The 26,196-nt window shown below is 43.7% G+C and overlaps 1 protein-coding gene across 4 annotated transcripts in view; it reads left to right on the top strand.

Annotated features, from left to right (window-relative positions):
- The window catches only part of PTPRG (protein tyrosine phosphatase receptor type G), a 624,941-nt gene that overhangs the window by 468,615 nt on the left and 130,130 nt on the right, over window positions 1-26,196 (top strand). For 3 of the 4 annotated variants that reach the window (XM_036878497.2, XM_036878498.2, XM_036878496.2), the window contains exon 6: window positions 13,976-14,042. In XM_036878497.2, coding sequence (XP_036734392.2) covers window positions 13,976-14,042 — 67 coding nt within the window. Of the gene's footprint in view, window positions 1-13,975; window positions 14,043-26,196 lie in introns of those variants that run through there. The other variant, XM_057508031.1, reaches the window with a different exon arrangement.

Raw genomic sequence — 26,196 nt, 5'->3', positions numbered from 1 at the left:
TAGATAAAGTTCATAGATCAACCTCCTACTGGTTTATCTTCTCAACACTAATGCAAACGACTGAGAAATCACAAATGAAAAATTTCCCTTTCCCTCTGGAGATTAGAAAGAATGTTTATCTTTGATACAGACTCCCGACTACAGTTCTGTTCATCCGTTTTTAGATCAACAGATTTTCAAGGGCTTAGGAGTAGAAGCAGGTGGGTTACTGCTCCGTGAAAAGTGAGTGATCATGGAGGAGCTGCTCTGAAACTCGTGTGTGCTCCCCAGTGACAGCTAAGCATGAAGAAGAGAATTAGTGTCACTTATGTATGTGCTTTCAGTGAGTATTAGTAATTTCTCTTCATAAACTAGAATTTCAACTTAGATTGTAAGGTGTAACTGTACCAGACACAGTATTGGTGAATCCAGCACACATTCTAGTGTGGCAAAGAATGTTAAGTGGGAGTGTCGTTCAAAAAAGAAGCTCACTGTGACGTTTTTAGTTAGCCAGTCAGGTTTTGTGTACACTGAAAGTATATTATATTGTATATGTGGTATGATTACAATACAGTAATACTGTACATATATTTTATAGTCTAGTATTTATACATAGTATCATATTGGGGTGTTTATTCAGTAAATGCATTATTGCATCAATTCTCATGACAGCTGTAAGAGATTGCTGAGGTGACCTTTGTTTTGAGGTTGAAGGAATTGAGCCGCAAGGAGGTTAATTGACTTGTCCAAAGGCAGCCTGGTAGCCAGAACCCAACCTTAAGGTCTGCTCAACTCCCAAAGTCCTTACACTTGACCGTGAGGCTCTGCTGAGTCCTGTGGTCATGGGACAGATTGAGAGTCTCTCATAGTATGGGTGCTGGATTTTGGTGCCATTTGAATACAGGTCCAAATCAGTATCATTGCTGTACTGTCTGCTTTCCTAAAATTTTATTCCCTCCTCTTAGGTCTTTATTAGCCTAAGACTTTCCATGACTTGCATCAAGGTGGTGATGGTTTATATGATAGATAGAGAAGTAATTTGCCACTAAAACAGCAAGCCATTGGATAAATAAGTCACGATATATTCATATGATGATATTCTCTACAGCGATAAAAAAGAACTAACTTGCTACTTGGAATATGGATGAATCTCACAGTTACACTGATGAGTGAAAGCAGGCAAAACAAGAGACTGGAAATATCCATATGGGAAAGGGTTAGCAACTGGCATGTCACATGGGAGCCTTGTGGGGTCCGGGAACTACTTGTCTTCATCTGGACTGGTTACACAGGTGTATACATCTGTGAAAATTCATACAGCTGTCCCCTTAAGATCTGTGTCCTTTACTGTTTTGTATTATACCTCAATTTAAAATTAAGATCAAAAGTAAATCCCAACACATTTCATCTGGGACCTCAGTGTCTATGGGAGGGCCGTGCTGATCTAAGGACTGCAGCATCTCAGAGTGGATGCTTAATGAGACCTCTTCCTGGCACCGAGTTAAGTGTGGGTCAGTTACCTGACAACCTCAAAAAGCTAATAAACAGGCACAATTTTTAAATAATTCTGAAGATTCAAAGGAATCGGTTTATATGTCACCGTGTCTGTACTGAAGCACACGCACCGCAGTTACCAGAGAAATGTCCAGCGCCCAGCCTTCTCGTGACGCTGAGCATGGAGGCAAACGATCACCCAATCAGCATTCAACAGGATCCACTCTAATAATTGACTGAGGTTTCGATTATGTTGAATTAAGAAGGCAGTAAAGCATGCAATACATTTTATAAAGGTTTTATCTGAAATTATAAGAAAGTTTGAGAACTTAAAGGGGACCTTTTCGAGTTAGCTGACAAACTGCTCTGTGTGGCTCATTCTTGATACTGTTTTCCCAACAGAATTATTGCACTGCACCTCATATAACAGTGTTATTTGCAGATTTAGCATTCTAAAATAACTCTCACATTTCCCAGTGCACTCTTAGACTTTGAATTACTTTGCAGTGATACCAAGGTCTACATAATACAACACCTGTGAAAAGCTGCTTCTAGATTTTAGGTGATTTGCATGTGATGTTTACAGATAGACACAGTTCATTTACAGTGCCATAAAACTTGGGCAGTTTCTGTGCCATCATTGGAAGCCTCCCTGCTGAGTAGTTGGACTCTTTGCAACAACCATCAATCAATCGGCCATTCCCACAGATTTCTTGAAGGCTGATTGTGGGAGAGGCACTAGGCTTCTTTTGGCAGCACCTCTTTAAGCAAAACAAAACTCAAGGTCGGATTGATACATATACTAATGCTACACATACTAACACTCATGCCACTGCTATATAACTCAGGTTTGGAAAACATTACGGACAGAAAAATTCCATTTTCTTTTTTCTTTTATTCATCTAATAGCTGTATCTGCAGTAAAACATATCCTAGTTCAATTATTGGCACTCATTAGCTGCTTAGTAAGTATGTGTGGAATGTGTGAGTTAGTGAGTGAATTAATGGATAGGTGGGTAGATGGGGTTTAGCACTGATAATTTAACAAAAATTTACTATTTGAATTTACTGTTCAACATGTATTGAATTCTTCAGATATGCCAGCCCTGTGCTAAGTATTTTGTGTGGATCCTGTCATTTCACTTTCTCAACAACCCTCTGAGAGAAATACTATTATTATCTCCATTTCATAGTTTGAAGAAACTGAGATTCAGGGAAGTTAGGTAATTAATTCACCAAAATCTGGGACTGCATACTTTTTCTATAAATAACCAGACAGTAAGTGTTTTGGTTTTGCAGGACATGAGGCTTCTTGGCAGGTCCCAACTGTTCAATTCTGTTTTTATAGTGTAAAATGTAAACCAGTGTTGCAATAAAACTTTATTTACAAAAGCAGTCAGGGGGTTGGATTTTCCCAGTGGCCATGGTTTGCTAATAATCTCTGTCACCGTTCATCAGTGATAGGACTTTGATTTGAACGAAGGCAACATAACTTTGAAGACCATGCATTTAACCAGTTAAGAACAAATTATGATCTGTAAAAAATAGGAAGAAATTTGCCTTAGCGGTTTTGGTCATTATTGTTTGCTAGTTCGTTAGCTTTCCCTTTCCCTCTAAAATCTTCTTTTATCAACCATACTACTTTTCAGTTGTGACTTGAAAGAAAATGAAACCAAAGCCCACCTCAGTGTAATAGTCTCCCGATCGTTGCATGGTGGAGTGATGCCTATTACCACACACGTCCCTTAGTTTTACCCCTGCTGGGTCCACCCCGGGAGGTGTGCATCACTGTCCATTTGTCCAGAGTGATTAAGTCACTTACCTTAGGTCACACAGCCAACACACTGCCAGAATTTTAATCAAATTCTCTGGACATAAACCCCAGAATCCTTTCAACCCTGTAGATCCCCTGACTAAAGTTTTCTTCTACTTTTTTTCTCCCTTCTAGCCCTCTTTAATAGCTGCCTGTTGTTCTTCCCAGGAAACAAAGCTGGGAATATAAAATCAAATTAAATAAAGTATGAACTCTGGCCTTCAGGGAACACTCAGCCCAGTCAGGAGGGCAGGAGTTCAAACAGGCCAATGCAGGGAAGGATAGTAAGTGGTATGACAGAGGACGGGGTATAGGTGGTGCGCTGGTGACGCCGGAGGGGAGGAGGACCTCTGACCTGTTTACGCTCAGAGGACCCTCCAGCCTGGATTTCCTGAGATGCACCAGCTACGTGGACTGCAGCCTGAGCTTCAGGTGTTGCCAGTCAAAGATCGGCGCTAAGAGAGAACTGAATAGAGGGAGGAGTTAGCAGATACTCGGGACGGGCCAGTCTGGATGGGATGGCCAGGGAAAGCCTCTTGTAGCTGAGATCTGAAGAGCAGGAACCTGCCCTGCAAAGAGCTGAGTGAGGAACATTCTAGGCAGAGGGGACTGCTGGGCGAGGGAGGGAGGCTGGTGGCGCGGCGGTAGGGAACCAGGGCGGTTGTGGCGGTAAGAATGCGCAGGGCCCTGGGCTCGGGTCCAGGAAGACTCTCAAGCTGGCGTATGTCGTGATTAGATTTGCTTTTTAAAGGATCATTCAGCAGTTCTCACTCTCAGGATCACCTAGGGAACTTCCAAACATCCAGATGCCCAGGCCACTCCTGAGGTCAAGCCTAGCAGTGTGTCCTCGTTGTTGTTGTCTTTTCAAATTGTTCTGTTAAAGCTGATGAAATCGATTCCAGTGAGCAGCCGGGGGAGAAGCACTGGCCTAACGGCTGTCCGGGGAAGGAGTTGGCGGATACCGTAGAGGAAGGAAGGAAGCCCGTTAGGTCAGGCTGTCGGACGCTCTTGAGGTTGCAGGTGGCGGTGGGCCAGGGTGGAAGAGCTAGAGAGAAGGTGTGACAGTTTCAGATTATATTAGGAAGTAGAATCTTTTGTTCTTTTTGCTGTATCATACATAGGTGTGCCCAGAAAGGCAGTGGTCAAAATAATTCCTAGGTTTGGGGTTTGGTCTACTGCGTTGAAAAGAAAGACAGTACATTTTTTTGAGATGAAAGATTGTGGTGGGTGTGAGGGAGCTCGTGATTAACCGATTCCGTCTTGGAAACCCAAAACTATTGGTCGGTCTGTTACCAGACGTAGTCTTACATTTACATCCTCATTGTTTTCTAAGGAGTGGCTTATTCTCAGGGTGTTGTCAATGGCAGTATTTGTAAGGTAAACCTCTTCCTGGTTTAATGTTACCTATACCTCCCCCTGGGGGCCACTTTTTCCAGCTGAGCTGCTGGAGAAATTGAAAGATCATGAGCATCGTTTCCTAAATAAGTAGACTATGTGCTCTATGAAGAAATGATATTATTTTCTCACAGGAGAGAAAGTTGACCCAGTGAGGCAATGATTGCTGGGAACAAACTTTCTGATTTTCCATTTTGTGCTGCTACAAATAGCACGTTCTATCAATCAAGGCCTGTTGGGAAAGATTCTGTCTTTCCTGGTTGCAATTTAATTTTATCCTCTGTTGAACTCAGGTACATTTTAAATACAAAGCTGAACTATTCAGTTAGCATTAATCTGGGTCTTCTTTGAGATGGAGCTGGCCTTTGTTTAGACTACTACTTCCTTAAAAGGAACTTACCTAAATTGTGGATTTGAAAACGTTTGACCACTGAAGTAATCTTTCTGTATCCCCCAAAACATTGCTTATCTGAGGCTCTTAAATCGGATGCTCCAACTTAAACTGTAGTGCTCTGAAAGCAGTTTTCACTGGTTTGTCGGTAGATGAAGTAGGATATGTAGTTGAGTTTGGGTTGATTTCAGAGGACAATGACAGGGATCATAAACTCTGCCCTCTTGTATCAGGCACCAAAGCCCTCACATGAATGTGTGGTTTGGAATAGGGAATGCCCTGGGAGGGATTGCTTAGGAAAGTGGACTGATACTTAACCAATCTTCAGAGACCACACTGTGGGAACCATCATTCAGTGCTCCAAGGAAAGCACGGACTAGAAATCCTCCTTCCCAAACAAGCACTGGGGTGTGTGATTGGTTTGCACTTAGCTTGGTTGCTATGAATCAGAAGTAATAGCTGCTCACGCCAGTGCATTTTGTTGTGTTCCTTGTCCAGGGACATCTTTCACTGAGCAAGTCTTAGATTTGGTGCTACAATATATCGGTTTTCTATGTTTGTTCAAACATAAAAGTTACTGAAAGCTCTGTGTCCCAGAATCGATTATTGTTGTTTATTTGTTCCATTTTGGCTTTGCTCATTATATTTTGCCAACATTTCCTGCTTGGAACTTGGAAGTTTCTTTCCCCTCAAACTTTACAAACTGTGGTCTAACAGCAGCTCAGGCTAGAGTTTATTCAGAAGGAAGAAGACTGCTTTTTTTTTTTTAAGGTATTGTTGATATACACTCTTACGAAGGTTTCACATGAAAAAACAATGTGGTTATTACATTTACCCATATTATCAAGTTCCCACCCATACCCCACTGCAGTCACTGTCCATCAGTGCAGCAAGATGCCACAGATCCACGGTGTGCCTTCTCTGTGCTACACTGAGAAGACTGCTTCTTGGTAGCTGGTGGGGATAGGAGGGCAGGGAAATGGTGATGTGGATTATGGAAACAGTGCCCTCATCCCCTCTGTGGGAGCTAGAGCTGGACCACCAGGTCTGTTAGGAGGAGCACTGTGATTTGTCCAGTATCATATCCCTCTACCTAATTCTTGGCTACGTAACATATTTACTACGAGTTTAACAGCTAAAACGACATACTTTACCATCTTACAGTTTCTTACAAGACTGCAGTCAAGTGTCAGCTGGGGCTAGGGTTGCATCTGAAAGTAAGTTTGCTGGAGAAGGATCCACTTTCCTGCTCACTCAGGTCCTTGGCAGAATCCAGGTCCTCAAGGACTGTTTGAGGACTTCAGTTTCACTCAGGAGGTTGGCCTGAGGCCACCTTCGGTTCCTCACCGCATGGGCTTCCCTAACAGGGCCTTACTTCATTTCATCAAAGTGTGCAAAGTGAGCAGGTAGTAGTGAAGGTCTTCTGGCACAATAGAGGTTAGAAGATCTTGGAACCTAATCATCTAAGTCTTTCTCCTTTGCTTTTGTTACATTCTGCTTGTTCAAAAGAAGCCACCAGATCTAGCCTATCCTCAAAAGGAAGAGACTGCACAAGGGCCTGAGTACTTGGAGTGAAGTATCATGGAAGGCCATCTTAGCATCAGCCTGCCCATCAGGCAATTGATGCTCTTTACGTATTTGTCGAGTGAGCATAACAGCTAGGTTCTTGTCCTCTGGGCCAAGGGCACCATACTGTTTTCTCCCTGTCACCTCTTTGTACATTTTAAGATGTGCAAGGTCGTTTTGATATTGTGTATACCATACCTACATATCTACATGGTCTTCCCATCCCTCATAACGCCACCTGAATGCTTAGTTACTGCATTTCAGTTATATCCAAAGTGATGACCTTACCTACTCCTAAGGAGGAATGTTTTCTAGGGAAGGACCAATCTGGTGACCCCTTTGGTCCAATATGCCTCATCTCTTCTATTTTTCTCGCTGCATACATGGTAGGGATGTAAAGCAGTCCCCACACAGTGTTGTCTGGATTGCGAGTCTTTTATAAATGGAGCACCCTGAGCAATTTGCTTCCAGAGAATGAAAAGCAAGGGTAAGAGTTCACGTCTAATGTGTTTTGGTTCAAGTCACTTGCTACCTGTGCAAACAATCAACTCTGCTTTCTCCCCCAAGCCTTTTATATTGTTGGGGCTTTTCAATGCATGGCAGGATTATTAACAAGAGAAAAGCAAAGTCGTCCAGCACTGCCACACTGAATGGCAAGAAACTGGCAGGCGAGCTACTGACCCTGAAATAAGCTTCTCTTGCCCCAGGCTTCCCCAGATTGCATACTTTTTTTTTTCCCTTGATTCAAAGGTCATGACTATCTGTATGGTTTGCAGTAGCTTAAGACTCTAGATTGTACTTCACTAGCTTGGAATTTCTTTTTTGCTTCTTTCCAGTTGAAGAGCAACCTTTATTTTGAGGCAACTGGCAGGGTGGGACAGGCCGGTTCTGGGACCCTGTCTTGAACCCCTGTAAGGCTTCCCCACTACCTTTCTGGCTCTGAAACACAATGCAAGAAAAAGACGGACAAGATCAGAACACCATGGGGGCCCTGGCGGAAGTTGCATTTGCCTAGTGCCCTAGCCTGCCTACTCCCTCCTCGCTTCTGCTTGGCTTTGAAGTTGGAGTTGTTAAGTGAGTCCAAAGCCCAAGGAACAGCATTGTAGACCCAGCCCAGGACAGTCTGATCTCCATGAAAAGCAGAAATTGCTGGTATTGATAAGAGAGAAGGCTGCTGCCGGCGAGATGTGCAATTGTGTAGCTTTGCTTCTGGGCCTCAGTGTCGCCCTGCTGGGTTGGTTTTTTCCAGCAATAGACTCCTCCAAGTCAGGTCTGACAATTAAGTGGTAAATACTCTGAGCTGGAGAGCTGGGGGCAGAGGGATAGAGAAGGCCAGATTAAGTAGTGCAAGAGCATTAAATCCATTTCCTCCATGGCGGCCTTCTCTGGCCGTGAATCTCAATTCTCTGGAGATGAATAACTCATGAATTGACTTGTTTCCGTTAATATTATGAATTAACAGTAAGTTGTACCAGTGCTCAAGCTCCATGTGAGAGGGAGAGGACGAATGCCATTAGCATTTATAATTGTGTTGCCTTTTCATGCTAATCCCTTCCCATGACTGAGGAATTAGGAGTTTCCTCATCCGCTGATGGAAACCTGCCCCCAGAGTGTGTCCTGTCAAGTGCCGGAAAATAGATGATGATACGGGGCCGTACCTTCCGCACTGACAGGGGCTCTCCCTTCTCTTTGGAGATGCCCGTTATTCTGTCCATATCTATGAGATTAGGCTAGAAATATGATTCTGGAAATTTATTACTTGAAGTTAAAGCAAGCCTCCTGGCAAGGAGTGCACACCGGGTTACTTGCCTTTCGCTGCCTAGGAGACTAAAATCTTTCATTTCACAAAAGGCCCTACAGCCTTGCCGTGCTCCTTCCCCTTGTCCCTGCCTCATTCTGGATTGCATCTCTTTTCTCTCGGACTTTATTCCATGACAGTTTGGGATGCAACATACACCAACACCTCTGACTCTGCTTTCTGTGACCCCACTGCGGCAGTGACAGGAGAGAACACAATAATTGGGGAGATAAAAAGGGGAAAAGGAGATGTTTGCATCAGAAACTGAGACTGTAGGCTGTATGAGAAGGAACACCATGGTTGTGAGCATTTAAAAGGAAGTCGGGAAGAGTGGGATGTTTTCAGTACGGATCAGCGAGTGGGTCAGTAGTTTAATGATACTGCTGTCTGCTTAAATGTAGCACAGTTCTTAAATTATTGACAAGTGTTTAATTTATTAGTGAAGGAATGTGGTCTGTCCTCTGACTTCAGGTTAGGTTCAACTGAAATGCAGTTGTGTGAAAAGAGCCAAATTATAAGCAGTTGGTTCCAGGAAGTTCTTGACAGCAATTTGAACCAAAATCTGGTAAGTGGTAACCAAGGTGTTGCAGGTGGAATGAGAGAGGCTGCAGTGTCCATGCTACATGGTTCTTTAGGTAAGAGCCGTGGAAGGAGAGAGAGTCCAATCTGAGATCCGAGCTCGTGAGAAGTGCTTGCCTTTGTCCTGCCAAGATGCCGTAGCTTCTGAATGCAGTCACCTGCCGACCATCAGGGCAGGTGGAACATCGCCTCTGTAGTTCAGGAAGGCCCCGCGGAGTCCCTGGGCCTGTGTGGTCACTTTCCTCTGCAGCCGTGGTTTAACGGTGTAGCCGTCCACTCTCAGCACGCGTAAATCCTTTTTCCCACAAGACGGTACAGTAGGCTGGATGTGACGTTTGTGGGACTAAAGGAGCAGCTGGCGATATCGGACTCGGGCAAGTAGGTTGTCTTGGTCATCCTACTTAGCAGATGGCCAGGACTTGGTAGATTGAAGATTATTAGGCTCCTAGTCAATGGCCAAATGGCATGTGGGCAGGAAAAGTGAGAGTGGTAGCCCATATCTGAACACAGGCACATGTAGGCTGCTGGGTCTGCCTGCCTCCATTTCATTTTGCTTCAGAACTGGGAAAAATGCAGGCCCTTCTACAAGCCTGGACTATATATAGACCCATCTCTAGAGATTATTGACAACTTGGTTACAGTTTGATAGTTGGTTGTATCCTTATTGTACGCCATTACTTGGAAAGCCAATTTTATGGCGTTTAGATTTCATCAGCATTAGTATGAATTTGGCCTTTTGCCCAAATCTGCATGTTATGGTTTCCTGTACTGCTAATGTCTCTGTGTGTTTTGTTATATCTAAAGACAGCTTCTTAAAAGCTTTAATTCAGAGCCGTCCATCGCGTTTGCATGCCATCCTTTTGAAGATGACTGATGCCATGGAAGCTGCTCCAAAATGGAAGCGCCAGGAGCTGGTTCTGCGAGGAGAGCGCACCCTGCAGGGCTGGGGGGGTGCCGTCTCTGCCAGGCGTTTTAAGCTCATCTGTGCCATTGCTGTCTTCTCAGTACCACAGCGTAACTCCTCTGATCTTAAAAGCGGAAGGAAGCAAATTTCAAGAGCCAGGAAAACTCCTCATGTGGTTTTAAAAGGAGCAGCACATTACAGAATTGAGTGCTTGTCAAATAAAACATAAATTTGCATCTTTTGAAATTTGAACTCAATTAAGTATTACTTTTAGAGCAAAGCATATTGAGAAGTTCAGGAATAAAATTGCTGCTGTTTGACATTTATTCGTATTTGAGTGTTTAGGTCTCATTGTTGCCGAACATACCTACCCTTTATTGATTGTTGCATTTCTTCTCTGCATTAGACACCACACTTCACACAGTTAATCCTTGTGACCACATTATGAAGTTGTATCCCATTTTACAGATGAGGACACTGAAGTTCTAAGGGTTCGTCTCCAGCTCAGAATTCCATTTTTCTCTCACCCCTTGGCCTTCCCTGGACAGAGACCAGAATGTAAATGTGCATTGCTAAAACAGCCTTCTTCAATACAGGCATAGTTCAGAGCTACCCAAATGGCTTAGCTTCTGCCCATGAAATTTTTTTTAAGTAGCAAGTTAACTGAAACAGTGAGTGGAAGGGATTATTTCCGGTAGAGTTGAACCTTACAGGAACAGACCCATTTACTAGCGTGCTATTTGTAGCTGCACCCTGAGTTTTGGAACCAAGAGGCAGATTGAAGAGTGAGCTTGGTATCATTAGCAAGTGACTTTGACCAGTCAATAATCTCCTTTTTTCTCTCCCTCTCTCCTTACCCACCTTCTCAACCCCAGCCGTATAAAGCACAGTGGGGTCTGTGGGCATGTGTGGGCATTGCAGAAGGCTTCATTTATGGGACTGCTGAGAATCTGAGGTCAGGCTCCTGAGCTCACATGAGGTCAGGCCTGAGTAATTAAACCAAGAGATAATGTAGTCAGAAATGACCAGAAATGGAACCTGAATTCGGTTGCCTGGTTATTTTCCTCCTTGGGCAACAGATATTATTAGTAGGTATAAGTCATGGAGGATTAGGAACACTTTCTTTGAGCTTTCACTTCACTGAATGAGACTAGATGTATTAAAAGGTCCCTCTGGCCACAAAACATCCCCCCACAGTTGGGATTAAAAGTCAGATTATCTGTGAAATGTTGCCATAGTAGAAGAGGGGTAACATAGTTTTGGAGAAGCACATAAGTTGATCCAGTTAACAGCAAATGCTGTGTCTTGCGATGGGAATCTCACTGAGAAACTTTAACTTTTAAGACAAACCGTAAGCAAAGTGTATTGGTTAAGAAATCATTGATACCGTAGCCTGTCCCTCATCCTCCACCTCTACACACACTCATAGAAACCCTAACGAGCTAAATTTTGTGGTATAACAAACAATCCCAATTAGTTAAAACAGCAGTTACTAGGTTATGATTCCATAGATTATCTGGTTGGTTCTGGTTAAGGCCAGCTCAGCCCGTCTCCGCAGGTGGTTCAGCTGAGGCTGAGTGACCCCAGAAGAACTCAGTCTCCTGTCTGGAAGTTGGCAGGAGGTTGGGCCTGGAGTGACCTTGGCTGGCACTGCCTGTTTCTGCTCCTTGTGGCCTCTCTTCCTCCAGAAGCCTAGCCTGGTGATCTCAGGGTTCCAAAGAGCACAAAGAGAGGATAAACCCCTGCGTCCAGTCCTGTATAAGCCTGTCTCTGCATCACTTGCTGATGTCTCATGGGCCAAAGCAAGTCATGTGGTCAAGCCCATTTTAAACAGCGGAGAAGTTGATATGAGCTTTTGATGGGAAGAGTGACAAAGGGCAAAAATGTGTGCAACAGGAGTGGAAGGAGTTTGTGGCCGTCTTGCCATTTCCCACAGATACTAGAAACACTGCAGGTTGTTGGACTGGCATCGCCATTGTACCCGAATGCCTCTGGAGGAGGGAGAACAGAGACCATGTTTTTGCCTAGAACTTCAATTTTTTTATGGGGTTGGTATTTCTCTGGGCTCTTACATTATCGTCTCACTATAGAAATCTGGTCACATTTATGGTAGACTCTCTTAATCTTGCATTCTTGAGTTGTGATTCCATTTTTGACCATGTTTTTAGGATTTTGATTAGTATTGGCTATGGTGCAAATACAGGTTTTCATTTTGGTGTATTCCGTGGGTGTTTGCCTTGGAAGGATGTTTCATGCTTCCACCAGTGTGTTAAGCCCCTGGCTAGAGCTTCCTGTCAGGCAATTTGGAGGTAAATGCCAGCTCCCAGAATTCTGCCTTTGCAATCTGATACACTGGGTTCCTATTCACGGATCCATTTTTTTAAGTATATGTGTATACACCTGTGGTGTTTATGGTGTAGTACCAAATTCCACCTCATTTTATTCGTCTATAAACCTAACACCACACACAATGGCACCTCTGTTTTAATGTAGTCATAACTCAGGGCTCCAGACACATTAATATGTAATCATTATTAACTCAAACAGATCTAACTGGGGTTACGCAATCTCAACTTCTGCCCCACTGACATCTTGGTCCCCGTAATTCTTTGTTTTGGGTGGGGGGGTGCACTTCTGAACATTACGGGATGTTCAGAGCAGAAGTCCTGCCTCTACGCAACACTCCCTGCATCCCTACGAGCGACAGTCAGCAAAGCCCGCAGATGGGGCAGAGGTGCCCTGGGCAAGGGTGGGAGCGGGAGATGGTAAGAATCACCTCCAGCTGAGAACCACTGCTGTAACCTGGAGAAGTGGAGGCAGAAGGAGAAACCTGTCAAGTATGAGTATTGTCAGAAAACGAACTAGGAGTGGCAACCCAACAAGGAATCTCTAAGGAGAGAAGGAATTTTGAGATCTTCTAGTTACCTTAAAATTTAACCTACGATGGCCTGGATCTAGGAAACATAAAGTTGAGTCTTAATACATATTGAAAGGTTTGTCAATATCTCAACCTCATTATGTTAGAAGTGGATTAAATGTAAATACCATCCCTGAAAAAAAAAATTCAGGAGTTATGCTAACTACAGATAATGGATTTTGGAAAGCTCTTTATTTGGGAAGAGGTAAACATACACAAAGGTAGACAAAATTATATTATGATCCATTTGATATTCACCACCCAAGGTCATAAATGATTGATTGACTAATGGCCAATCTTATTGCATCTATATCCTGCTCGCTTCCCCTGCTCTCCACTCCTAGATTATTTTTAAGCAAAATCCAGACATTTCATTTTGTACTATTTCAACATGGGTCTAAAAGAAAGTATCTGAAAAACCAAAATTATAATAATGCTGGTAGAATTTTAATCTTCTAGAAAGGGCAAGAGTGAGAATTTATGCTGCTTAGTATTAGAAAGTTAAGGGAAAGAATGGGTGAAGGTCATATGGAAAAAGCTTGACTTCTGGAGGGATTAAAAACCCCAGAGGGAAAAGAAGATGAGGAACGCTGTCTCTCTGAGCTCCACGCCTCTCCTCGCCTGCTCTAAGTGACCCTTAGAAATGCCTCTTACAGTATATGGAAAGGCACAGGGGACTGGGACCCTGGGTGAGGAGAGTAGACTGGCAAGGGACAGATTCATTTTCCACAAAGAAGAGAGAAAAAAAAAACACTTACAAAATGGTATTGAAATATTCAGTCAATGATGGATTGCTCTCTGATGACTTTCAATGACTTTTTAGACAATCCAGGTCTACTTTTAATAAAACAAAGCAAGAAGAACGTCTTACAGTTCTTTTTAAGATTTTGCTGGGACTGTGGTATTTCTCTCTTGTTTTAATGTATTCTGAGAAGTTTCTTTCTTTTGATTTAGACTTCCTCACTTGATTTTATTAAGTCATAAATCCTTCTGTGTTTGGTGAGCGCTGTGGTATATGTGAGACCTAAGCAGCTTGCTAGATAACATCTATTCTCCCCCTTTTCTTTAGAAGATTAAACTGAGACTGTTGTGTCTGATGCCAGAATAGATTTAACCAATCATGTTTCCTTTACATCTAGGTCAGTCCAAGGGACAATTCTGCCCTGGATCCTATTATCCATGGGTTGAAGGGCGTCGTCCATCATGGTAAGTAAGCCACATACACTTGCTTTTGCTGGGATGTGAAGGTCTAAGGTCTCCACCTAAAGGAATGGGGTTATCTTGCAGAGGACAGAGGGTGACACCCATTTGTCATCCACTGATGTTGAAGGGCATTAGAGCCATTATTTGATGGGTAAAGAGCATGCCCATTTATTACCTGCAAATGGATCTGGGTTAACAGTAAGCAATTTGTTTCTCTTCAGGTACCACTTTGAATTCATGTGTTATAAATCAAAATGCCCTAGGATGTACCATTCATATGTGCTGAACCTGCTACTTGTCTCATGTCTCTCCTAAAAAGATTTCTTTGAAGCATCTTTTCATTTATAAATTTCTTGATTTGCCTCTCAGATTTAGGGAAAAAATTTAAGTACCCATGACAAGTCATTAAACTTGGCTGCAAGTGAGCAAGTATCATCAGCTACTAGAATGGAAAAAGCTAGGCCATGTTCTGTGTTGCAGACGTCTCTGCCTCAGGCGTAAAACTGGGAGAGAAAGTAAGATAAATGGGTTCTGTCTTTCCCAACTGGTTTTTATTGGAGGTATTTCCCTGCAACTTTATTATCAGCAATGCATCATTACCTGTGACATCAGGATCCTCTAATTTCATAAGTACCCTTGTCACAGGGAGGTGAGGATTCTAAAGGTAATGTAATGATTTGCAAAGTTTTAATAATCTAATTAGGATTCCAAAGACATTGACAGAAATAGCATTAGTAACCATCATAAATCTCTCCTTCATCTCCACGGCTGTGATAAACGTCTTCACACCTTTCTAGGAGGATTGTCTTTCAACACAACCCGATTCTGCAGAGCTTAACAAACATCTCTGATTTCTCTCAGGGAAACTAAAACCAGCTGTCATTGTTTGGTTGAAGCAAGTAGGATGTTGGATTAATTGTTCTGCTCTTATAACTGTTCAATCATGTAGCAAGTAACAATAATAAACCTAGTGAAGGTAGGAAAATAGGGTGATTGAAAACACCCTGTAGAGGTTTTCATTGTAGGAAGTTTCTATTGCTGCTCCTTAATTTCAGTTTGTGTCTCTGAAGTAAACCACTGGGAAATCATATGACAGTTCCGCTAGGGTATAAAACAACTTTGCCAAAACGGACTCTTTTTGTGCCTTTGTGTTGATGTTGGTAACAATGGTGGTAGTTTGGGGCAGTAGGGAAATTTGCATTGTACTGTGGGCAGCCCCCAAAGTGCAAAGAAAATGGTGTCATGGGCAGTGTATTACATAGTTTGAGCTCCTTTCCAGAAGATCCTCTTGAACCCTCAATTGGTCAAACTCCTTCTTGATATTCCAGTCCATAGAATAGGTTATGAGTTGTGGAGTTTGCAATGTAGTAAATGATGTATACATCTTCCTTCCCCCTGATTTTCTTCCTGTTAAAAAACATACACCATGAAGTGTCTAGAATCTTCACGACAGGTACCTATTCTTCAGCTGGAGAGGAAGCGCTTCACCAGCTATGGCATTTAAATACATCTGTGTATTCTTATCTCCACCATGATAATTGAAGGAGATCCTATATATATGTGTGACAGATTATCAGTGCACTTCCTTTAGCCCCCAGACCCCTTACATCTCAGTAACCTCACTGCATGGTGGGCATTCCATTCATGAGACATGTGCTAACAGAATCATGATATCCATCCTCATTATCCACGATTACCCTCCAAGAAGCTGTTTGCCCTCTAAGAGGCTGTTAGATGTAGGGATCCTTTACCTGGCACTGGGAGGGTGGCAGAGATGCCTTAGCTGTGGTTTTAATCCTTTCTTCTAATTGAGAAGTCAGAGGAGACCTGCAAAGGAAGTTCACTTGTTTATTCAGCAAAGGTGTTGCGTGCCCACTCTGTGTGATCACAGGGCTGGCACATCGATTAAGACCGACGCAGGCCAGCCTTGTGGGCCTGAAAGGGAGGCAAATGCTGCCTCCTTCCAGGCCGTGTGTTACACCTTCCAGCCTTTGCATTTTGCTGTTTCTGTTTTCCTTCGCTAATAGCAAGGCTGTCTCCCTGTTACTATTTCATGTCTCAGGTCAGATCTTGCTCCCTCAGAAGGTTCTGTCATGATTATCCTTCCAGACTGCCCACTCTCTCCCCACTCCCATCACTCCCAGTTTCTTTCTTCGAAGCACTTAACAATTATCTGACATAACCTTCTTGCTTGTTGATTTACTGATATATTGCCTACTACAGTGTCATCTTCATGAAAGCAGGAACCTGTGTGTGTAGGGCAGATAATAGATGCTCAATAATTATTAACCAAATGAGTGGATAAAGTATACATACAAATAAGTGAAAATATAAAAATATTATAATGGAAGAAGGGAAAGAGAAACTGAAGACCACGTGAGTTTTGCTTTGGTTGGACAAGAAAAGGGCAGGATAACGTCTTGGAAATGGGATTTTGCCCTCAGTTCTCAGGCTGTTGCTGATTTCCATTTTGATAACCCTCATCCCTTCTGTCACTCTTCCAAAAGAGGATGAGTATTTGCAATAGCTAAAAAAATCCTTTTGCTGGAACTAGAAACATTTTCACTTGAGGGTCCTGTGAGGGATTTGGATGATCTGCTAATTTGATGGGACATAAATAATTGTGCCCTTCACAGAATCTCTGGCTTGGGAATGATGATAGAGATGTGTAAAAAGAAAAAAATCAATACAGATTTCTGTTGCAGTTCAGAATTGGCTTTTTATTTCTCCAGCTCTGGGAGTCATATCTTAGATTATTAATTCCTCATTAAGTGAGATTTTTTTTATAGGAAAACTCCTATACGTTCCTTTAGCCGAAATGGCCATGCGTAATCTGGCCACACAAAGCTTGGCATGTGGTCATTAGGGTCCGCTGTGAAGCGGACGCCAAGATGGGATTTTCAGAGCAGGCGAGTTTTTGGCAGAGAGGGACTGACCGGGAAGGATGAAGAAGAAAGGAAGCAGGAGTAGGTTGGGATCCCAGTGCAGGTCTGACACCTTTGAAGGGAGAGGTGGCCAAGAAGACGGTCTGAAGGCAGCTCTTAGAAAGGCCAGACCACCAGGAACCCCAAGCCAAGGCTGCCTGTGCGAGGGGTCCTGTGCTGGGCAGGGGTGGCCTGGTCCTAGTTCACTACAACCTGTAGTCGTGGACTGGAGCGCCTTCATGGCCTGGAGCGCCCTGCCAGCAGCCCGTCTCTGGAAGGCAGATCACAGGGGTGCACTCCCACGGCTGGTTCAGAGGTTCACACCTTCCTTCCAAAGACGTTTTCCTAATTCCATGTCCAAAAAGTTTTTTATTTGGTCCTCCCACTTTAAATTGCTCAGAGGCTTTTACAAGCAGTGCTTGTTCCTTTTTACATAGTTAATTGTTAAGTGCTAATCTAAGTACACCACAAAGATAGGCATAGAGAGCACGGCAGACGTGGACCGGCTCTCATTATGTTTACAGCCCCTTGGGAGAGACCTGTGGTTAAGTGCGGAATTACCTTAAAAACTGGAGAGCAGCAGATTTAACTCAGACTTGCAGGTATAGAGAAGGCATCTCAGCCAAGCTGATCATTAGTACCTGAAAAGTGCGCAGAGAGGGTCCGGGCAAGGCAGGAGGCAAAGGCTTCAGGCAGCACCAGTGCAGGTGAGGGTGTCTGGCCGGGAGAGATGTGGCGTGTTGTAGGCTCTGGGCCTGGCAACATTGCTTCTTTAATGCTGGGCAGAGATGCCTAGAAATCTCTTGGCAACAAAGTGCTGTTTCTTACGTATTTATTTTTCTATGTACATTGTGATTTGTATAAACCTGAGAATCCTGGAGAAATACAAATAGAATACCAAAAGGTGATTTACCATTGATTCCGGTCCAGTCTATCCATTGAGCAATAGATGGAAGCACTAAAATGTATCTAGTCAGGCATTTTATTTATACTACCACCAACACCCACCAGAAGGGAAAGATTTAGGGGAGAAATTGAACTCTTATTCACGGCATTGACTCAGTCATTTACTGTGCTTTTATATATACGAGAACAAGCACTGGCTGGTAACTGCATCTGATAGCAGTATCAGTTCCAAAGAACTTAGTTTAGTACAATTTAGAAAAACAAAACCTCACTTAAAAAAAAACCTTATATGTGCATTGAATGGAAATGTAGCCTTCTCTCATAAGTAGATCTACCCAGTTGATCAATGCTGAGAAATGGACATTGTAGCCTATGTCAATTAAAAAGGTATTTTTTTCTTCACATTTCTGGATGACCTACTTTTTATCCAGTGTCTAAGAAAATCCAACAGACTCTTCATGTACATATTCTAGAGTACTGCCAAAAAGGAAGTGAAATACAAACCACTCCAGTTTTTTATTTTTGAAAGGAAACTTGCTAGTAGTGATTGGTTGTTGAGCTTTGACTGTCTGTCTCTCTTTTTCCGTCCCCTCCTTGCTGTTAACTTCCCTCTTCCCGCTGATTGCGGACCTTCAGGAGCAGGAAGGGCTCTCTCTCCTTCACAGGAAACACGAGGGGAACCGTGAGAAGTGGCCTCAGACACTGGGCAGTGTGCTGTGGCCCCTCTCCCTGTCCCCCTTCCCTGACCCTTCCGAGAAAGCTGATCAGTGAGAGCACAAATAAATCACCACCTGACAACACCGTGAATGTCACAGAAAGAGGCCCTTGCAAGCTTTTCTTATTAAAACTGAGCAATGGAAGTTGAGGCCATGACAGGACCAAAACTTCCTTCGTGGAACAGCTTCCCTGGCTCATTTTTGGGGTGTTTCCCACCCATTTTTCTCCCCTGCCCTGGGATACTCACCATCAACTCACCGAATCTATGGACAAGGTCATAGAATAGCTAGGGCTAATCCAGGCATCTAGCAGAAAAGAAAGAAATAAGGTAAATTTGCAAATACAAGCGACCACCTGGCCAAGCATTTCCAGGCACTGATAAGAACTGGTGTGTCCACCTCTGTTCTTTTTCCCATAGCCTGCCTGCTAGGATTGAGGTTTCTACAATCAGGAAAAACCTGGAGGAGCCTCCTGACCTAGAGAATCTGAATTCCTTCTAAAGTCGTGGGTAGCTTTATCTTTGACAACTGCCAGCACGTCACCAGCCACAGATACACGATTTAGAGAGAACACAGCCCAGGGCACGGTGCTGCCGGCACGCCCCAGCAAGTGCTGTGGGGATGCGGACGGCACAGGTTTTGCGAAAGCCACATGGCCACTTGTGGCAAAGTTACACATAGGCCTTACCCTTAGAGTCCGCACTTCCACATGTAGGCATATGCTCAGGAGAAACGTCCATAAAAAGACTGGTACGCAGGGGCTTCCCTTGTAATAACCCCAAAGTGGAAACTGCCCAAATGTCCACCAGGGGACCTGGATATACAACTTGTATACAATATTCCACAACACAATGGTGGAATATTAGGCAGCAATTTAAACTAATGAACTGCTTAATTTACACAAAAACAAAAGCACACCTCCTGCATGGTTCCATTTATGTGAAGTTCACAAATAAGTACAACTTCTCTCTGGTGATAGAAGTTAGAATGGCAGGGTGGGTGATGGCATAGCTGTAATTTTAAAAATGTACCATGCAGTCCCCTTACATTTGTGCACTGGACTGTTTGCCAATTAAAGAATAGCCCATGTATATTAAAGATTAATTTTTCAAAGGTATTGCATTCACAAAGCTCAAAAGTAATCTAGCAGCTCATACCAGATAGTCAGATATTAAAAATTGTGACAGTATCAAGTGCTGGCAGGGCTGTGAATGCTAGAAATGGTTTGATTCCGTTGTCCTGCTCTGGTGTACGTCTGCAGGAGAAACTCACATGAAAGTGAACCCTGAGATGCGCACAAGAATGTTTGTAGCATTGTTTTTCCTAAGTGCCCAAATGTAGAAATACCTCCAGTGGCTGTCATTAGCCCATGGACTAAATTCGGACCGTAGAACATCTCGTCTGCACGAGAAGGAGTGGAGCCGTGCCTCTCAGCACGGGCACATCTGAGAGCCATGAGTGCCGCGAGAGTCCGAAGGACACATAGAGTTATTCCTCAGCATAAAGCTCAAAACATGAGAAAACCGACCCGTGTTGTTAGGAGTGCACGTGTAGGTAGTAAAACTAAAAGGAAAGCAAAGTAAAGATTATTTTATAAAAAAAGGATGGTGGTTACTTCTTTGGGGCAGGATAGGAGAGTGATGCGGCACAGCCCAGGGTGGGGGGGTGGCAAGGGCCCCATTCTGAGTGGTGGGCACACTGGGGTTCCCTGTGGGATTATTTATCAGTGGTCCGTTCATGTTTTGTGCACCTTTCTGCATGTATGTTAGGTTTCACAATCAAGGAAGATGGGGATTATGATCAGCATTAGAAAGTAAGAGATTCAGACAGCGCCGTCCTCTGGGGCATTTTGCATACTAAGTGACCTCACAACAAGCAAAGAGAGGAGTGGAAACACTTTGTAAAAAAAACTTTTTGGTCCAAGTATCTTGACAGGCTGCTTGTTCTCTCTGCAAAGTGATTGCAGGCCAAAGAAGGAACTGTGGCTGCCATGGTGTTGTGTCATTAAAAGATGACTTGGGAGCCACTGCCTCCTTTGGGGACTTAGAAAAACGAAATTGGAAAGAAAGGAGATGGGTTGTCAGGTGACAGGTCGGACGCCAAAGGCTCCTCACAGCTGCTGCGTGGAAGCACGCTTGCTGGCTCTGCACCGGGTCAGGGTCTGATAGGCCCTGCAGGCACCACCGAATCCTCCAGAAGCCCTTGGAACTGCAGCTGTGTGTCCCCATTACATAGAAAGGCAAGTAAGGCAGGCAGCGGCCGGGAGACTTGATCCACGGTCCTCGTGGCTTCACACGAGCTCTCATCCCTCCCAGACCTTCTCCTGCCTCGTTCTCCGCCAGGGTCACCACCTGCTTCTGTCACACTTGACTGAGGTCCATCATCTGGCTGGTTGAAGGAGAAGGGACGAAGTACCTCCAGAACCGCGCTCTGTCATTGTCGCTCTGGCAGGTTTGTGATTATTCCTGAGACATAACCTTCTGCCTGAGGCTAAATGGCTGAAAAATACCTTGCATGGACTTTGGAAAAAGAGGACAAATCTCAGAACAAGGGACTTTGGGGAAGAAATAAACTGACAGGTAAAGACAGGTCTGTGTCATTACAGTCCAGCAGCAAGAAGGTGGAGCAGAGATTTGTTGGTGAGGGTTGAGAGGTTCTTGCCTGTTTTCCATATGTGATCTTTAAGTTCTTTTAATGAGAGTCTGTCCGTTCTCCCATCTATCGAGTGCCCAGTAAGTGCTAGTCAGGTAAGTGAGGGTAAAATGATGAGCAACATTTCCCCTGCCTTTGGGAAAATTTTAATATCCTGAGGAATCTTTTTTTTTTGTTTTTTTGGCTTTGCCATTCTTGGTGCTGAAGGTCAAAAAGACAAATGTTGACTGCCTGCAAGCGAGCTCGTGTGTTCACATGAATACGCAGTCAGAACTTTGCAATGAGTTTTTATAAGAAGTCCACCTTATGGAATGCACACCAAGAAATGGAGTTTTCTTATTTTTCACTTTAAATTCAACTGTTAGAAACAATACTGAACAAGGATTCTGGAGCAGTGCTTTAGAAATTCAGGTTGTCTCAGGTTTGAATTCTGGCTCTCCAGCGTGAGGGCTGTGTGAGCCCGTACAAATTACTGCATCTCTCTGTCACTGAGGTTCTACCTTGTAAAATGGGGATAATCAAAATACCTGCCTTGTGGGTATTAGTGCTAAATGTGTTGGACAGGGAAAAGGACCAGGAAGGAAGGGTAGCTGGCATTGTCTTCTGTCCTGTAGGTCAGAGGTCGGCAAGTACAACCTGTGAGCCAAATGTGACCAGCTGCCTGATTTTGTAAATAAAGTTTTATTGGAACACCACTATGTTCTTTCCTTTATTTATTGTCGCTGACTGCTTTCCTGCTACAATACAGAGTTGAGTAGTTGTGACAGAGAGATTACCTGGCCTGCAAAACCTTAACTATTTACTCCCTGGGCTTTATAGAAGTTTCTCAACACTGCTTTGTCTAAACGGGAGCTACTATAGGGGCGCTGCTAACAGTGTTGCCTTCACGCAGTGGTTTGTTCACATGCAAACAGTGTAAATACCCACTCATATCATTACTTACCATTCAATAGATTTTTAACAGACATGGGCTTCAATTTTTATCTTACTCCAATTACCACCTACTCCAGATGTGTTTCAACTGAATTAATAAGGGTTCTGTTTTAATATTTACCTTAAAAAAACTATTCCGATTATTTTCTTCCTTGTGAGTGGAAACCCTGATGCTTTATTATCTATAACCCACTGTTTGGACATCTTAACATGCAACAGAATTTCCTATTTGAAGTCTATGTTTTCAGCATTAGTTACATGGAACTTTCCTGAATTGTGCTATACATATGACTAATTGGCTCACGGTTGTTAAGAATCCAGGAAGGGTGGATGCTTATCTGAACACTTTTGATCTCAAAATCTCCTAGAGACAGGCACACTTAAACCATTTCCACAATTTCCTGGATTTTGGTGTGTTAAAACCACCACCATAGATGTGAACTATTTCCATTTCTTTTCTTAGCCAAAGCCAGGAAATAGGATGCTGTGCAGCTTCTATGTTATCACTGATAATGTTAACAATAATGTTAAGACAGAAAAAAACTTCAAAAGTGACTCCTTTTAGGTTGGATTTGAATTTGAGGCTGATTCTCATCTGGCCAGCCTTCTTTGTCAATATTTTATCATTTGAACAGGATGATGGGAGCCCAAGGAAATGCCCTTTTCCTGGTTCTTTCAACAGGATGTGGAGAGCAGAGAGTTTAAAAATAGGTCTCCAGTTACGTTCTGCAGAAGTGCTGGCTGAAGCACTTGGGGTTGCAGTGTGTGACTTCTCTATCCCTGCTACACATACGTCACCTGGGCGTAGGAGAAGCACTGTTGTGTAGTGGCCGAGCACACAGGTGTGGGTTTCAGTACCACCTGTGCTTCTCACTAGTTGTACACAAATCACTTAAGCTCTTTGTGGCTCAGCCGTATGACTGCCAGCCTTACTGGTCTGCCTGGAGGACTCGGTGACTTACTGTACATACTTGTGCTAGCACACCGTCAGCCCTCAGGGTCAGCTGTTATCCATGCCCCCTCCACTACCGTCATCAGCATTACTGTTACTTGTCAACTGGAGTACAAGGGAGGCCGTGTCGTGGTGGGAAATGACTGTGGAGCTCTGAGTGCTGCCTCCATCACTGCCTGGCAGTTGAAGTAGAATATGTGTTGCTTAACTTAGGGTCATACAAATAGAGAATGAAATGGTGAAGACAGTGGTCATAAAGATGATTTGGGAGAGCCAGTCCCTTCAAGATCAAGGGAAAGTGTCCTTGACAAGAAGCCAGAAAGGCTGTAAAAGGAAGAACGGCAGATTCTTATCTGCAAACCGCCGGCTATGAACATAGCCCTACCCTGATGTTCTTGATATACAGGCTCATTTAATCCTAGCAGCAGCCCAGTGAGATAAGAATGTCAGATGAGTAAACTGAGGTCTGGAGTGACTGGCTAATTTGTCCCTGCTCATGCAGCAGAGCAATGAGTTGAACCCAGTTGTATTGGGCTCTGAAATGTTTCTGTTTCCAGCATCAAATCACTTCCTGATGATTGTCAAAATCACTTAAATCTTACGTGCCTCGGTTTCTCCTCTGTGAATTAGGCCATTGACTGAGCATCAAAAGGAAGCTAAAAGAATATACACAGCATGTCAGTTATGACACCACAACTGCGTAATGGAGAGAGACAAGCAGTGGAAACTGTTCAGTGATAATACTGGGTTTTCATCACTATCTGACTGTAATGGAAATGTCACGTTCATTCCTTTAATTGTTAACAAGACTCTGCTCTTCATGTAGTTTCTCTGTGGAAATATTAATGTCAACATACATTTCACTCAAATGTCAACCCTTGAATCAGAATGCCACTTTTGACCAACTGAAACTGCCAATAAACTGAAGGAGGCTAGATGTCTTTGACCAGGGGGAGTGACAGTTCTGTGACCTTGGAGTGCCTCTTTGGTGCTTGAATATGGGAATGATTAATCAGGTGGGCTATCTCCCTCTCAAAGGTGCCCTTGCTCAGACACTGCAGTAACACTAACTATTCATGCCATAATATGGGCCGCTCAGGTTTTCTCGGGACTGCACCTATACGGAAGGCCAAGGGCTCTTATGCACCTAATCCTCTGCCCACTGGTGGAGAGCGTTTCAGAGGCAGAAATAAGCTCCTATCTCTCTGTTCCCATGTAGTTTGCCCCTTTCATGCTAGAACGGTGTTGCTGTCACCATCCCTTTTAAATGTCCTACCCTTCATATAGGACCAGGGGCCAGCAAAATTGCTCTATAAAGGGACTGATAGCAAATATTTTAGGAATTGCCAGCCATACATTCTCTCTTAAAACTACTCAACTGTGCAGTTGTAGCCTGGAAGCAGACATAGATGCTATGTAAAGAAATGGGCATGGCTGTGTTCCAATACAACTTCATTTATTTAAAAAAAAAAAAAAAAAGTACTAGGCTGGATTTGGCCCCTGGGCCACAGTTTGCCCACTTTTGACTTAGACTTACTTAGTGAATGAGTTCGGTCAGAGTTTAGCTGTCATAAATAAACGACCTACTCTCCGAGGCACTGCGCTGGGTGCTGGGTATGCACAGTGGTCAGAAGCCACAGTCTTGCTGTAAAGGAGCCTCCAGCCTGCTAAGAAACCACTATTAACCAGTTACACAGACTGTAAGTGAGACACAGGCCTGTATAGCCATGATCTCGGGTGGGTTATCCACCCTCGGCGGGTTGTTGGTACCTGCTTCACAGGGTTGTGAGGCCTCATTTGAAGAAAGGGGTGCCTGGCACTGACTTCACACGCCATAAGTGTGTGTTGCCAGAAGTGAACTGTAGAACACCCAACAATGTGGAACGGATTCTTGGGGTTCAGGTCAGTGAAGGGTAAACTGAGACTGGACAAGCAAGTCAGCAGAAACAGATGGGAGGCAGTGGTGCTACCTGGCCCTTGCCCACCCTCCGCTGTGGGCACCTGACCCGGGCCTGACCCAGCTCCAGTCGCCTCAGAGAGTTCATGCGACCCTTTGACGTGAGTCCTATTGAATCATGTCAATATCCTATTTCATCAATTCTGCTACTCTCATTTCTTCATTTTTATCTTATGAGGTATAAGTGACACACAACGTTATATTAGTTTCAGGAGTACAACATAACGATTCAACATATGTATATATTGTGAAATGATCACCGCCGTTAAGTATAGGAATCCATCACTACACACAGTTAAAAACATTTTCAATTCTTGATATTTTAACAACTCTAAAATCATTTGATATCATGTCATTGTTTAATTAGCATCATGTTGCCTTTATTGGTGGTATTTGAAATAATTACACATCTTACATTTGATGGTGACTTAGGCATGAAGAAATACATTATCCATGTTTAGGGGTTATTTAAAACCTGACTGCTATGCTTTGTTTTCTCCTGTTTCCTTTTCACATAATTACTAGGTGCCTACTGTATTTCAAGCAGTGTTTTAGTTTCTGGGTTTAGCGGGTACACAAGAAAAGCAAGATGTTTTCTCGTGTGCAACAGTCAGGCTCGTGGGGGAGACAGAAAGCAAACACAAGCGGGGAAGGAAGTGAGCGAGGTGTGATGCAGGCAGCCAGCCGCCGCAGGAACATACTGAGGCGAAGCGGTCAGAATCGGCTCTCAGAGGATGACATTTGAACCCAGTCCTCTGTGGATGGGGGTGGGGAGGGGCATTCTAGGCACAGGGACGGCAAGGTGAGGCAGTCAGCGCAGAGGAGAGTGGCTGCAGGGATAGGCAGATCACATAGGGCCTATAGGAATGGTGAAGCATTTGAATTTTATCCTAAATATAGTGAGAAGCCACTGGAAGAATTTGGGCTGGGCAGGGTCAGGATTAGATTTCTATTTAGAAAGCTAAAGGAATGCTTAAGTTAAGATTTCCTCTCCTGATCGTGTTTATATCAGCTGCAAGTAAAGAACCCAGAGCCTGGATCCGGAGTGGGGGAGCAGGAAGGATGCTGGGAGACCCAGATGTCCTCCCTAACCTCACTGGGTAACCTGACTTCAGTC

Source organism: Manis pentadactyla, chromosome 1 (genome assembly GCF_030020395.1).
Source record: "Manis pentadactyla isolate mManPen7 chromosome 1, mManPen7.hap1, whole genome shotgun sequence".
NCBI lineage: Eukaryota > Metazoa > Chordata > Mammalia > Pholidota > Manidae > Manis > Manis pentadactyla.
The sequence above is the reverse complement of the archived record's forward strand: the minus strand, read 5'-3'. Positions and strand labels throughout refer to the sequence as shown.